General features: G+C 48.5%; 1 protein-coding gene across 1 annotated transcript; it reads right to left on the bottom strand.

The window, feature by feature from the left end:
- Positions 1-1,994: 1,994 nt before the first annotated feature.
- Positions 1,995-14,155, bottom strand: LOC144178236 (uncharacterized). Its single transcript, XM_077705937.1, has 4 exons — positions 11,106-14,155; positions 8,419-8,722; positions 5,775-6,241; positions 1,995-2,298 (listed from the first exon to the last, which is right to left on the bottom strand). The coding sequence occupies exons 1-4, from the start codon at positions 14,142-14,144 to the stop codon at positions 2,065-2,067; spliced, it is 4,044 nt and encodes a 1,347-aa protein (XP_077562063.1). The 5' UTR covers positions 14,145-14,155; the 3' UTR covers positions 1,995-2,064.
- Positions 14,156-14,923: the final 768 nt, after the last annotated feature.

Here is a 14,923-nt window from a genome sequence, read left to right as displayed (position 1 = left end):
GGAGTCTTGAATCGAGACCGAACGACTGGAACAAGAACTGCGATGTTGCATTCGTTGCGCTGACACGGCTAACCGCTTACGAGAGGAGGCTTACGAGGCCAACAAGGCTAAAAAAGCACGGAGGAAGACAAAAAAAAAAAAAAAACAGGAACGAAACAGCCGGAACCGTAAAAAGCTGATTCTCATGCCAATGGATTTCCCAAGTTTCATTTCTGGTTCCGTTTACACGGTGACGCAGAAACTTTAGTTCCGATTACCGAGAGTTTTAATACGTTATCTGAATTCAAAACCAACCAACTTACAGGCTACTGTTCCGTTTAAGCGGCAATTCCGTTTAAGCGATTTCCGTTTATCGAGATTCTACTGTACTGTTTTACTAAATGTGAGGGTATAATGTGTGCAATTTCAAAACGTAATTTCAATTTCAAAACGGACATAAGACGTGCTGGAATTAAGACTCTATGGAGTTCTTCTGGAGTGCACAGCTTGAAGGCTCCACATGGGCTTCAGCTTTTTTGCCGTATTTTTTTACGGGTTATTGGAAGTATGCGCACGCGGTCTCGAGTAAAATAATTCGGATGTAAGATGGCTGGTCACATCGCGAAACTTTTCAATGTTGCACTTTTTGCTTCAGCCATCTGTGTGTGACTTACCTTTCATAAGTAATATAACTTACCTCCTTGTGAAGCAAATAGTCGTGTTTTATTTCGTTTTTTTCAAGTGCAGGAGCCCGCAGAACAGTAATCGACGCCAGGGTAATGTAAACGGCTTTTAGTGTTCATTTACTGCTTGTCCGGGAAAAAATGCACGATCATATACAACGTCCTGCCAAAGAAATCTACCTTCGCACAATGTCGTGTGTGGAATGTTGCTCAGAAATGGCAGTGTTTAGTAACAATGATGCGCGTGAGTGGTGGCCGTAGTTGTTTTACAATTACCACGAAAAGAAGTTCAGTCAAGTCACACCTTATTGCGCCGTCGCAGTGAAAAAGTTGCTTCATTAGGGGGTGGCTTCACTACGACCACTCAGCAAATCTTGCCGACGCCAATTCCGTTATTTTCGTACTTCTTAAACACAGATCACTTTTTGACTTTGTTAACTAACTTGCTAAATAATGCTAACTTTGTTAAAAAACTCAAAACACATTGAGACAATTTTTTGCGCCACTGTCTAAAATAACGCTACCGAAACGTAAAGGCTCCTTATCTTTGTGTGTTGTACGTGTGTATAACCGTTTTCTAGGACTGCAGCGTCACATAAACCACATAGTTTCGTTCTCCTCGTTCAAGTTGCCGCATATTCCTTTCATGTTTCCACATGAAATGGACTTGGGTCAGCTCTACGCGACCGGGGCCAAGAGAGGAGGAGCGACGCATTGGCGCCATGCTTCCGATGGGTATACATATCATACATTGCGCGTGCATACCACTTCTCTAGATATGAAATGTGCGTAATCTGCGCTGTCGCAGTAATGGAAATAACAGCAAGTACAGCATTCAACACCAAGAACAAGTTTCCCGACCTGCCAGTTGACGTCACACAATGGGGTACGTGTGTGCGTGTGCGAATGGGAAGAAGTCCTATAGCTTCTTTGCTCGCAGCAGTGGCACGCTCGCACACAGCGTGTGGACCACAGCGAGGAGTCTTGGAAGGTGTCACATTTGGACGAGATCTCGAGCACTGGCACAGCACTTATTTGACGCACATTTGTTTCGTCTCTCGATTTCGCACGGACACAGTTTCAGTAAGTCTGGACTTACTGACCGGCGTTCTTTTTTGCGTTACGACAAGGGTCGTGTAGATGGAATGTTGTCAGAACTCGTTCACAATACCGTCTTCGGGCGGGCTGAGTCCGCGCGTGTTTAACCACCTTATGCACAGGGGCGACAGGTTCACGTTCAGTAGACGGCCAGTGTGAACGGGTGGCACTCGTCAAGCGGGCGCCGCCGCCTTTTCCCTGTTAAGTGCTGTTGGGCGGACCAGTGCACGGCCGACGGTGGTGGCGGAGGGAAGAGCGCCTACTCGATGACGATGTCGCCTTCGGCGAGGCGCTGCTCTCGCTGTCAGGAGTAGACGCCGTCGTTGCTCTGGATGGAGAAGTGTCGGTAGGAGATGTACTCCTGCGGCACCTCCTGCGCCTTGGCCGGCCTCCGGCGCCTGCGTCGCCGGCGGAACTTGAGCGCCGTCAGCAGCACGGCCAGCACGAGCACGAGCACGGCGCTCACGCTGCCGCCCAGGATCATGCCCAGCGTCGACAGGGTCACGCGCGTGCGGTCCGTGCGCGCCAGCGTGCGCACCTGCGGAGCCAGACAAGGCACGCTGGTTGGTGCCAATACTTTACCCCCTTCATTCCATACATGGGCGGGCGTAACGTGCTGGAGGCGCCGGTTTCGTGCAGCCACGCATAGACTGGATAAACAAGGCGTTGGGTTAAGGTTTAGTTTATGCAACACAAATCTTAGTTCAAGGATATACATATGCACGTGTGGCCTACGGTTATTTAGTTGTGCGATAAGTTTTGATAGGTTTTACTAAGTAGCCTTGAGCCTTCGAAGTAACTCTGCTATCACGCTTGATCCATCGTATACTTCTGCGCCCTTTGTTATTCACCCATAGTGGTGCTAATATTTCATACTTAACGAAGTATGTTTAGCCTTATTTTCTGCTTCAAACACCTTAAACACAGGGAGAGCCATATAAACGCAACCGCATCAAAATGCTCTGTCGTACAGCTGAATGCGTGCCGTGTGGTCAGACGGCTAAAATGCATTCCGCCTATCTAAACAGACTTTCTAAAGCTGAAAACTAAGTTTTATTCTTGTCATCATTGCTCTTAGCAATCTCAGTACATCACGCATCGCAAGAGGCCATCCTTTATTTCGTTCACGCCTGCCTTGAAGACAAAATACAAGTTTGTTTTATTCGAAAGATTTGGTGTTTTATACTTCCCCCAACGCTTGACTGGCAGAAAACGATGCTTTAATCACTGAGAAATTGAACATTTTAAGCTGAAATTGAATTTCTCCCGCTAAATCGTGTGTTTCGTGACGTCAGCGATGTTTTTAGGGAACCAAGGAGGTTAAAAAAAATTGCCCGTAAAGTGAAGCCGCCGCGACGCCATCTTGCTAGGGGAGAAGACGCGTAGTTGTTGCAGAGCGCGTTCCATGCGTGCACGAAAAAGTGTTGTTGATTCGTGTGCGCGCCATGTAACGAGATCAAAACAAGTATGGTTGGTTCGTGTGTGGCTTACGGTTGTACAAACAGTGTGAACCCGGCCCCAGGAGTCGCATTGCACACGTAACTTGCACGCGTGCAAGTCGATTCCTAACTGCGGTCATGCTCGTTGCACTGTGTCGCGTAGTATGCGCCTTCAATGTTTAATTCCTTTGCTGCTAGGCTTCCGAAAGATGTTGAGTCATTGTCCTTTGTCAGTGTCTTTTGTTTGTCATTTGATAGTATGTTTTAGCAGTTTAATTGACGTCTGGTATCATAAATCTGTCTTCTTTCAAAAAATAAACACTTTGTTTCCAAAAATACAAATTGGTTCATCTTTTTTCGGTAGTTCATGTCACTGGTAATGTAACCTCATGGTGTGATTTACCGGAAAGATAGTTTTTTTTTTTTTTTGCAGTCTATTTGTGTGTTAGGTTGGGCAGCAATGCAATGAACGTAATAGCATTGGTTGCTATCATACACTCATGAAAGTTTTCTGTATCGGTTTTTTGTCACTCCATGATGTCTATTATCACAATAATTCTGGGTGTTTCCTGTTGTTTTCCGGAAAATGCTGCATTTTCAGGTCATGACTGCTGTTTTTCACATTACAGTTGTAACCCTATTGCTTTTCGTTTGTTTTTTTTGTTCTTAGAACTTTCACAATCAATTTCTGCATTTGAACAGTTTAGAATAAAGAAGATAAACGAGTTCTTATGTATTTTTTACTTTGTGGCAGCTACATATCCGATCCATAAGGTGAAAAAAACAATGTCCCTGTACTCGGAGATCTGACTTTTAACGGAATTTCTGTGGTAGAAATCAATACGGAGACATCGGACATGGCTCGCAGTGTTGAATTAGAGCATGAGAATCCGTTACGTAATTTAAAACCGCTGGGAAAGTCGGCAAATACTGCTGCAAAGCAATCGACATCTGGTTTCCTTCCCTGAGCAAGATGGCCGCCGGTGGCTTCAGCCGAGCCCATTGGTTGGTATAGGTGACTTCCACTCCAGCAATTGTTTTTAACCTCCTTGTAGGGAACGTACCTAACACCGTTGAGTAATATATCCTAGAGGGAAATCTGGCGCTGCAATCGCGGGCCATTAGGGACCTTAGGGCCATCATGGGCGCCGCCATTGACGCCCCTCGCCTACACGGCTTGGCTAGCCACATGACTTTTTTTTTTGTCTCAAAGCAAAAATCAACAAAAAAGGTTAACATCTTTTTGGTGTTCATTTTGCATGAAGCTTCTAAATAATCCTTGACAGATAAATATTTTTGCCGCTTCAACTTAATAACTTTCGAGCCTGTTTCTGAGCGATGCCAAGGGCAAGTGGGACGTGTCTGTTCGGTACATGACGGAACGCTCGCTGAGGCGCGGCTTGCGTAGACGGTGGCGCCAGATTTCCCTCTAGTATATATTAGTATGAAACTCTATGTTTCGCCGTACGCAGCAGCCGTAGTCAACAGTCTTTTGTGTTGCCCTGTCTACCATTCGCCTCAATAGATGGCGGGACGATACCGCTTGAGGATTGCTGTCAGAACTTGCCCTGTTTTTGACTTGATTTGTACTCGGCTTACCTTTGTTACGGTTTGTAGTAATCGTTCGTGAAAGATTGGGTATGCTCGACGAACACGATCACGTAAGTGGCGATGTCGGTTATGCCAGTTGGCCAGTGTCGTGGCAGACAAGCTCAACGCACCCGATGGCTGTGCAGCTTCGGCCGGCATAGTGCGCGCTGTACGCACTGGCGCTGGGTAATGTTCTAAATAGCGTTGCATCACGACGGCCATGGGAGCAGTCATAGTTGATTTCACCCAATCGGCCAAACCGCTTCTGCTCACTGACGAGTCACAGTCACTGTTAATTTTAGTGAGGCTGGCCAGTGAGTGAGCGGGAGTGGTTTGGCCGTTTAAGTAAAAACCAAGACAGACTGCTCCCACCCAGTAGAGCAATCCTCGTTGGTGTCATTTCACAACTGCAAGTGATCAGTCTGTCTTGATTTTACCCAACCGGACAAACCGCTTCCGCTCACTGACAAGCCAGCCTCACTATCAATGATTATCAGTGACGCTGGCTAGTCAGTGAGCGGAAGCGGTTGGTCGGGTTGGCTAACTTCAACTGACCGCTCCCATGGCGGCCATGATGCAACACTAATTAGACCGTTGCCCTGGTGCTTCCATGTTCCTTCGTAACTTCCATTGTTTACCCCACCATTGTTTTTGAATAATTAATTTAAGCGGCAACAGATCGTTCTGAAAGCTTATAATCCCTGTTTAACTTGACCGGGCTTTGCCGGCCTCAGCCAATCGCAACGAGCTGCCCATAATACGCCGAGTTCAGTGCGGAAAAGTATAGATAGGGTGTCGCATGTTTATTGTCTGGGTCTCTCATTATGTAGCTTATTTTAGTGAAATTTGTGGGTTAAGATTGGCGTCAGTGTTATTTTATCGAGGCAATCTTTTGAATGAACCAAACTTGTGTTTTGACTTACTGTCCCTCTTTAAGACAACGTCCAGAGATTCGTGCATCGATCGAAAACGAGGGCGGGCTGACCTGTAGGCATTTGCGGTTGTTGGTGGACATGTCGTAGGGGCGCTCCACGTCTGCCGTGTACGGCGTCGGGCGTCCCAAGCTGCGGAGGTACTTGCCGGTGGCGGTGACGCAGACCGTGTACCAGGTCTCCGACCGGAGGCCCTCCACCTCGTAGCGTCGCACGGCGGGCTCGAGCGAGGCGCCCGCGGCCGGCGCGGGCTCCGACGTGGCGTGGTAGGTGACGAGGAAGCCGCCGATGAGCGTGCCGTTCTGCACGTCCCACTCGAGCGACAGCCGGTCGTGGTGCAGGCGGCGCACCTCGGCCGACGTCATCAGCGGCGCCGGGCAGAAGTCCACGGGGTGCAGCGAGGCCACCGACTGGTTGGCCAGCTTGTCCGGCTGCGCGCAGCTGGGCCGGTTGAGCCGCGGGTGGTCCTGAAGCCACTCCCACAGGCCCAGCAGCCGACAGTCGCAGTGGAACGGGTTGCCTGCGCGCGCGGGCAGTCACGGGCCTCCTCCTGAGTTCGACCGAGGTTACAACTTCCTTGAAATGCACTGCGAACCAAAGTTGCGCTGAGATGGCGTCTGGGATCCCTCCCCCCACGTTACTTCAGCTGCTCCCGTCCTGCGATCCCCTCGTCCGCAAGATACGAGAGCTTCACAGAGCAACCAGCCTCTCTGGCCTTGGTGGTTACGGCGTTACGCTGTCGGCTTCATTTCTCAGCCGTGGCGGCTGGAGATACGGTGGAAGCGAACAATTAGGACGGCCTTGCCAGGGGTCTTGGCGATAGACATCATTGCGTAGGATTCTCCAATGGCGCCTCACACAAACCAGACGTTTAATCGTAGCCTCGAAGTATACATTTTCATTATTTGTCCGATTATTTAAAAACTGCATCGATGGCACACCGACACGATGTTCGAATTATTTAATGTAAACTGCCTGTGGGAAAGGAAAAAGATGGAGCAGGAGTTTAAGCGCGAAGTTTTAAAATCTCTCCTGACTAAAAGACAAAAAGAAAGAAAGGGGTTCGTAGCCTGTGGGAGGCACGCGTCACCGCTCAGGAAAGTTTGGGACGAAATTACGCCTCGCTAAGCCATAAAACTGGCTGCCTCCATTCAGGAATCCAGCGCCTGAGCCGCGGGCATTCGTTCAGATAAAGGGACGCTGCCGCGGGCAGAAAAGCGGTCACACCGCGGCCTGGACGGGCCACAAAGAAGACACAGCGCGGAACAGAGTTGGAACTTATTTCTCTAAAAGGACAGATAAAAGGGGAAAAAAAAAAAGAATATACGATTGTGAAAAGGGAAAACGGAGCCACGTTGAACTGAGTGTTCCAAGAACGAGGCTTTCTCTTTATCCCAACACTGCGTGGATTGATCAATGAAAGGCTTTCTATTTCGCCAGATTCAGGTCCAACGAGAGCGTCAGCACAGCGCGCAAGTCGAGCGCTTCTTCGCTGACGCTCTCTCTCCATTAGTCTTCGTTCTCGCAGTCTACGCCGCTTTCGCACATTTATTTCCCAGTCTGGCTGTCAAGCGTTCAGCCTCCCGGCACCGCGCACCCGCTTCCCATTGTCAATCCGATCGTTCGACGTCGTGGGAACACATTCGTGAATGCGCCAAGTATTTATTCCTCGCCGAAGGAGAGAAAGAGACGGAAATCGCAACGTCACCAACAGCATGTCTTGAATTGTTATTCTGATTAAGATTGTTCCGCGGGCATTTGGTTCTCTTCAAGCCACGATGAAGACGGCTTATCTGGACGGTGGAACGGCGGCTGGCGGCTGAAAAGAGTTTCGGCGAATGCATATACGTGCAATAAAAAGAATGAGTTTGTGGCACCGGGCAGGGTATTATGCGCTTTTCTTATGTTAATGCTCCGTAATTTTGGGCTGTATAAGCTTCCTCGTTTTTTAAAGCTGAAAAGGCAACCCTGAGAATATCTAGCAGTTTTAGTAACTCCAAGTACAATGTGAAAGTTCATTATGGAAACTTTTCTGCCCGTGAGGCAACACCAGAACGGCATATAGAGTTACAAAAGCAGCGTTAACATTTCTTGGGGACACTAGACTCGACAGAACAATGTAAACTTTTGGTGAAATGATTGTTTTGCCTAGTAGTGTGTGTGCCTTCGCATGTGTTTCTATTTCTACATTTGCGTGTGTGTAAGTGAACCTTTTATATCACGTTCACACCCATCAGACGTAGCAGGTCGGGTGACTAGTCTGGCTCATTAAAGAGCTGTCTCCCTCCTCCTCTCTCTTGGAGGATGCTGAAGCTCACTGCGCCAATAAAGCCTTTTGTTGCAAGGCTTGATCTTTGAGCGGCAACCACATGGGGCGTTTTGCTCGTGTCTGTCGTCTGTCGGCGTCTCCAAGCGGCGACGTGAAACATGTTGGAGAAGATTAAATTAAAAAAAAAAAAGAAAGAGCCAATAGGACCAATTAGGCAGTTTTTAGCTAACAAAGCAATCTTGCAGATGCTGGTGGGGTAAATTGTGCTCTCCAACGTTTCTCGCGTCGCCACCAGGAGACGCCGACGGCCACCAGACGCGAGCAAAACGCTCAATGTGGTTGCCTCAGCCGGTCATGCATGCGATGTTGCGCGGTTTCCTCCCCCGTACACGCGTGCGTGCCGCGCTACGGTAAGTGAACGCACTCACCGGCGAGCAGCAGCTCCCCCAGGCGCACCTCGATGGGCTGCAGCACGGAGCTGGAGAGGTAGGCGAGTCTGTTGTGGCGCAGGTCCAAGCTCACGAGCGCCGTCAGGTTTGCGAAGGCGTTGACAGCAACCCAGGCGATGTGGTTGTCGCGCAGCCAGAGGCCTCTGAGAGCGGCCACGTTGCTGAAGACCCCTTCGTGAAGGCGGGCGACTCGGTTGAAGGACAGGTCCAGCTGCTCCAGGTGACGAAGGTCCGAGCCGAACCGAGTCAGCTCCACGATGCTGTTCCGCGTCAGGTTGATCACCTGCGCGGGGCAGCCGCCGCCATTGAGCCTCGCATCTTGCGCTCTAGCGAGTCCGCGCGTTCCCGCTTGTGTACATTCCCGGCCGAGGTGAAAAGCGAAAAGGCCCGTGTGTTCGAGATCTCGGCGCACGTTAAAGATCTCCAGGTGGTCAAAATTAATCTGGAGCCCTCCACTAAGGCGCGCCTCATCGCCTGTGTAGCGTCGGCGCATTAGACCTCATAATCAATCAATAAATCTGTTTCTGTACATCTGCGGGAGACTTGTGTGCTGGGTCAGGGGCTTCAGCCCCGTATAAAACGACAGTCATGTCCGTAAAGCTGAAAATATGTGCCCTTTCATAAAGAGATATCCACCCGTACTTACCACAATACATTTAGCCGTTCTATAGACGCAAACAACCACGATGACCCCTGAAAATGCTGCGCAAACTATTTACCACCAAGATTTTTTTTTTCTGCTGTGGTAAATGGAGGAGGTGCGGCTTGATTTGTATGACTCTGTCACGAGAAGCTTACGCATGTCGTTCACTATTGTACAGAACTCCTTGATAGCAAAAACAAAAGGCGTGTCTGCGTAGTCGAGCAGCTGCGTACATCACTACTCTAGTTTAACTAAGGCTAGTTTAACTAAGGGATTCTCAGAAGCGAACCGCTGTGTTCGTTTCAATGAAGGGAATGCTTTAGGACGTCTGCGAATGACAGCGTAAGGTCGAGTTGGTTGTAACCCAGTGCAAGGGCAAACAAGGCGGTTAATTATATCGGAAGCACAGCTTAATTAAGAAGAGCTGACTAGGGAACCGCATTAGCGCGAGAACAACAAGCTAAAATGTACCACGTGCCTCGTTTTCGCAGCAGGCACATCACATAATTGTAGAATAAGTGCTTCGTTCGGGGAATGAAAAGTATAAAGACCACTCAAAATAGCTGCAATAGTCAATTGACATTGGCAGAGCTAGCGCTTTCATGCTTGGAAGAGAAATTCCTTTAGCGGGTCTGCTTTAGGCTATTTGAGTTTATAGAACAGTTTTCTGAGGGGGTCTTTAGAAAGAGCGAATTTTGCTCCGCAGGAAATCATTGCGAGGATATGTGTAATTGGAATTTTCAGTTCACCAGCGACACTCCGATGGCACGCAGGCACTATATAGGGTGATCAAAGTTAAGTCGACAGGTTTTTTTTTTTAAATTAGGCGCTTATATTTGCGTGAAGACCACCTATACAGTGATGTTATGCGGCGAGGGGGACACATAATTAGTGGATAATTATTGATGTCGGTGGCTTAATTAACTAAAATTGAATAATTAACTTTTTTGTGGCTGCAGTAAGCAGGCATGTTTGTATTAAAAAGTTGAACGCAATCGTGTTTCTACGCAGTTTCATTTGCCAGAATTCTTCTAGCGCATCCGCACTCCGAGATATAGAACTGCGAAGTTTAACTGCCGTTCGCGTGATTACGCATGCTAGACAGAGAAGACCGGCGCAAAGCTCCTACCTTTTGTGACGTGCCTCTGTGTACGGTGTTTAGTTTGACAACGGGGTGGAGGCATAGGCAAAAGTGATAAATGGCACCCTTTCAGTATTGGCTGGCGTTATCGCAATCTGCAGTACTCGGAACCGCTATCTAAACACATAACAAAGGCGAGGAGCTTTGCGCCGATCTTCACGGTCTAGCATGCTTAATCTTGCGATCGGCAATTCAACTTCGCAGTTCGATATCTCGTATTACGGATGCACTAGAAGAATTCTACCAAATGAAACTGCGTAGAAACACGATTGCGTCGAACTTTTCAATACAAACATGCCTGCTGCACTAAAAAGTTAAATATTCCATTTCATCCCAATTAAGCCACCGACATCAATAATAACCACCTAATTATGTGTCCCCCTGGACGCATAACCTCACTGTATAGGTTGTCTTCACGTAAATCGAAGAGCCTAATTTTAAAAATACCTGTTGACTTAATTTTGATCACCTTGTATTCGGCAGGAAAGGGTGCGCGAATGCTTTTGTAACCGGGCGGAGTTTTACGCCTCAGTTCCTACTCAATTCATGTAGCATTTTAATTACCTGAACTGTCAATCTCTTAATGAGCTGCTTTGAGTGTATACTTTAATTCCAGTTATTTTAATGCGAATAAAAGCAATTTCAACCACCTTAATGCATTATTATTGACAGTTAAGTTCGCGTTTCTATGCTATGGCAGATTGCCGTTCCATCCTTTCCGCTGTTATTGCGAAACTTAGATGGGAGGTGGGGTTGCAAGGAAGAGCTTGAAAAGCATACATAAGAAGACTGTACCATTCGCGAAGACTAAAGGCAAAAGTGCTCTTCTTCAGGTGGAACTTGCTGCGTAATAAAAGTACATTGCTAAAGCTCATCACTTACCTGGAGGCGGGCGATGCCTTGGAAGCGTTCAGATGGCAGGATGTCGATGGCATTGTACCCCAGGTCGAGGACCTGCAGCTTCTTGAGGGGCTTGAACGCTCCAGGGGACACCTTAATGATGTTGTTGTGTCGAAGGGACAGGACGGAGAGTGCTGGGAAGCCTACGAAGTCATTAGATGCCACGATGGATATGTTGCCGTGCTCTATGTTAAGTGTGCGCAGAGCAGGAAGGGTTCCTTCTTTCACGAAATCTTCACGTAACCTGACCAGGGGGTTGTGACACAAGCTTAACGTCGCGAGGTCATCGATGTTGGAAGCGAGAAGTGCGTTCGGGATGAAGCTGAAGTTGTTTCCATCTAGCGATAACTGTTGGAGCGTGCTCAGGTCATCCGTCAGAGATGAATCCAGCGAACTGAGCGCGTTATTGGCCAGAACGAGCTCCTTGAGATTCGGCAGCCCTCGAAAGGCACCTTTGCCTATTTCCGCAATGAGATTATCAGTCAAGTTTATCCGCTCTAGTTCGACGTTTCCCCTGAACGCATTGCTCGGTATTGAGGTTATTTTATTTTCGGACAGCGACAGCGACTGTAGGTTTGGCATGGATTCTGAGAGCGACGGCAGGTTTTTGAGATTGTTGCCATCAAGGTAGAGCTCGGTGACGTTCACCAGACCTCTCATCTCTGTGCCGTCCAAAGAACCCAGGGAGTTGCCCTTAATGTTTAAAACCTTCAGCTGCGACAGTGGTTCGAAAAGTTTGGCGGTGATCGGGCTTATTTCTGTGTTTTCTACCTTGAGTGTTTCCAAAGAGGAAAGACCGTAGAAAATGTTGTCGTGGACGTTTGTCAAGTTATTGCCTGAGAGGTCAAGGTGCTTAACGCTGGGCAGGAACAGGAAATCAACCCTGGCGCTGATGAGTTTGTTATTACTGATGTCTAGGTTCGCCAAGGAAGACAGCTCGAGGAACGAGCCTGCCTCGACGTCCTCCGCCATCACGCTGGAGAGGAACAATTCCTGGAGGGGCATTTGGCCCTCGAACATGTACTTCCTAATCACGTAAATTTGGTTGTGCGACATGTGCAGAACGCGAAGCTTCTTCAGAGACTGGAATGTCTGCGGCTCGATGTCCATGATGTTGTTGTGCGAGAGGTAAAGTTCCTCCAGGCTTTCGGCGCCCCGAAACATGTCCGTGTTCACGTGGCTAAGGGTGTTGTACTCGAGGTACAGCGCTCTCAGCTTAACCATCCTCTCGAACGCGCCGTCTTCGATGGCGATTATTTCGTTGTGGTTTAGATGCAGCCGATCCACTTCGATAAGGTCACGGAAGATTTGCTTCTTAAGTCGCTTAAGCCTGTTCCAATCCAGCCAGAGGATGTCCACTTTGTTAAGGCCACTCATGCTATCAGCATGCATATTGCTTATTTCGTTTTGGGTCAGGATGAGCGACCGCAGGCTGGATGGATAGCGGCTTAGGATGTCACCCACGTCAGTCAGCCGGTTGCCGTGAAGGTTCAGGTGCTGGAGGTTGGCCAGGCTCTGAAATGCCTCATTCTCGATTGTCTCGATTCGGTTGAACTGGAGGTGGAGCTCTTGCAAGTTAGGGAGGGAGTAGAACACACCCTTCCGTATCTTCTTCAGTAAGTTATTCTCAAGCCGCAAATCTCGAAGCTCGACAAGTTCCTGGAAAGTGCCAGGCAGCAAATCCGCGATGAGATTGCTGTCGAGTGAAAGAGAGCGCAGTTCTCGGTTGTTCTTAAACATACTCGGGTGTATTGCACGTAGCTGGTTATGCGAGAGGTGAAGCTGGAACAGGTGGGGCAGTGAGTGGAAGGAGGCGATTTCAATCTGCGTTATGGCGTTGTTCGCCAAAAACAGGGCCGAGATTTGAGACGAATTGAGGAAAGTGTCATTTGTGATCCTCAAAATGTTGTTGTTGGTGAGAAGGACTTCACGGAGGTGAGTCATGTTTCGAAAAGTGCCACTTTCTATGCTGTGCAGGTGGTTGGAGCTCAGCTCAATGGTGCGTAATCTGCGCAGAGGAGTGAGAACCTTGCGCCCGAGCGTATGAATGGTGTTCTGACTGAGGTCCAGTGCTTCCAGCTCCAGTAGATGGATGAAGCAAGAGTCATCCAGATCGCTCAGCTCGTTCATATGTAGTGACAGAGAGTTTAGTCGAGGCATGGTCACAAAGCTCCTCTCACTGAGCTCCCGAATCCGGTTTGAACTCAGGTCCAACCTTTGCAGCGCTGTGAACCTCGTGAATCCGTCGTCGGGTATGTCTTTGATCTCGTTGTCGGCGAGCCTGAGCGCTTTAAGGCTCCGCAGTCTTCTGAGGGCGTTTAGAGGAAACTCTTTTTGACCACTGTCGATTAAATTAAGCTCTTCCAGGCTGTTTTCTAGTCCACCGAAGGCGTACTCTGTTATGTCCGTTATATTGTTCTTCGAGAGCTGGAGATTGGTAAGTTGGAGTCCGTAAAATACGTAGCTCTCAAGTGCCCCGATGTTGTTAGAACTTAGCTCGAGTGACCTGAGCGCTTTGAGGTCTTTAAGAGCTCCTTTGGGAACTTCCCTGAGCTTACTCTGGGTCAGCGAGAGAGTCTCGAGCGAGTCCTCGAGGCCTTCAAACACGCCATCTTCTACCGTAACGAGCTGCGTATTAGACACGAACAGGCGCGCTATTGTCCGATTCACGAAGAAACCGGCCGGTAACGTGGTCATGTTGGAGCGCAGGTTGTAAATGCTGAGCATTTTGACGGGGCTGTGAATTTCGACCAGGGTGCTCCGTATCTGGTCTGGAGTGACGGAGTTGCACTCGAGGAAGACGTCGCTGTCAAACTCGTAGCACGGACACCAGGGCTTCCTGTTCCAGGAGGGACACATTTCCTCCTGCGGCCGCTCGCAGACCAGCGGCGGTGCGAGCAGCAGCTGGGCGCCCAGCAGCCTCGCCAGCCACGCCAGCAGCCAACGGCATCGAGTTGGGAGGAAGTGGTGGGCCGTAGCGCGCCCTGGGCGCCGGGCCGCCCGGTCTCGAAGGGGCACCATGTCACGTGGCCGGCATCTGAAAGGCCCCGTAAGTACATTCGCGCATGGTTCCGCAATGCACATAATGGTGATTGAATCTTTAAAGGGACAGACAACCGATTTTTGTCGCGTATATGGTCTCTAGCTCAAATGAAAGCCAGCGTTTTATATATCCCGGTCGGTAACCACAAGCAATTTCTAAACAAACTGGCGGAAATAATTTTAATTTGGCAACAAACTTCCTGAAAACGGAAGGGTGGCGGTTCGTAGTGTCGAAACTTGGAACTACAATATGTGTCCCTGTCACGTGACCTGCAAACCTAGCAGCTACTGTAACTGCTGAAGCGTTTATTTACGTATTGAAAACCTTTTAACACAAGTATTTGTATACGGTTAAATTGTATATGTATTTTTTAGCATTATTTTGAATTTTTTTTAGACACGCTGGGTTGCTCTCAGTGTGGCTAACTGAGCCTCCACAACGTGAAGCCAGATTCTACCTATCGTCTGTCCCAACAGATGGCGCATTCGTGCAAAATAGACTGTTGCATTAAAAAAACACATACAGGAACAAGAAAGCCTGCGATTCAAACTTTTTTAGCTGGGAACAAGTTTTTAAATATTGTTTTTTATTTCGCATACAGACAAAAGTATGTTGCCGAGCTACTCTATGTCATGGTTGCCAGCATTAGTTTTAGGAGGGACACATACGGTTCGTAGATAAAAAAATTCGATTTAAAAAGTTCTAGGGCGTTATCAGCAAAACCGTTTCTCGTCAAGGTGCTTTAAGTGATACCCTT

The sequence above is a fragment of the Haemaphysalis longicornis genome, unplaced genomic scaffold, assembly GCF_048455015.1.
Source record: "Haemaphysalis longicornis isolate Haplotype H1 unplaced genomic scaffold, Haemaphysalis longicornis Haplotype H1 scaffold_4, whole genome shotgun sequence".
Classification (NCBI taxonomy): domain Eukaryota; kingdom Metazoa; phylum Arthropoda; class Arachnida; order Ixodida; family Ixodidae; genus Haemaphysalis; species Haemaphysalis longicornis.
Note: the sequence above shows the minus strand (reverse complement) of the source record. Positions and strands in the feature narration are given on the sequence as shown.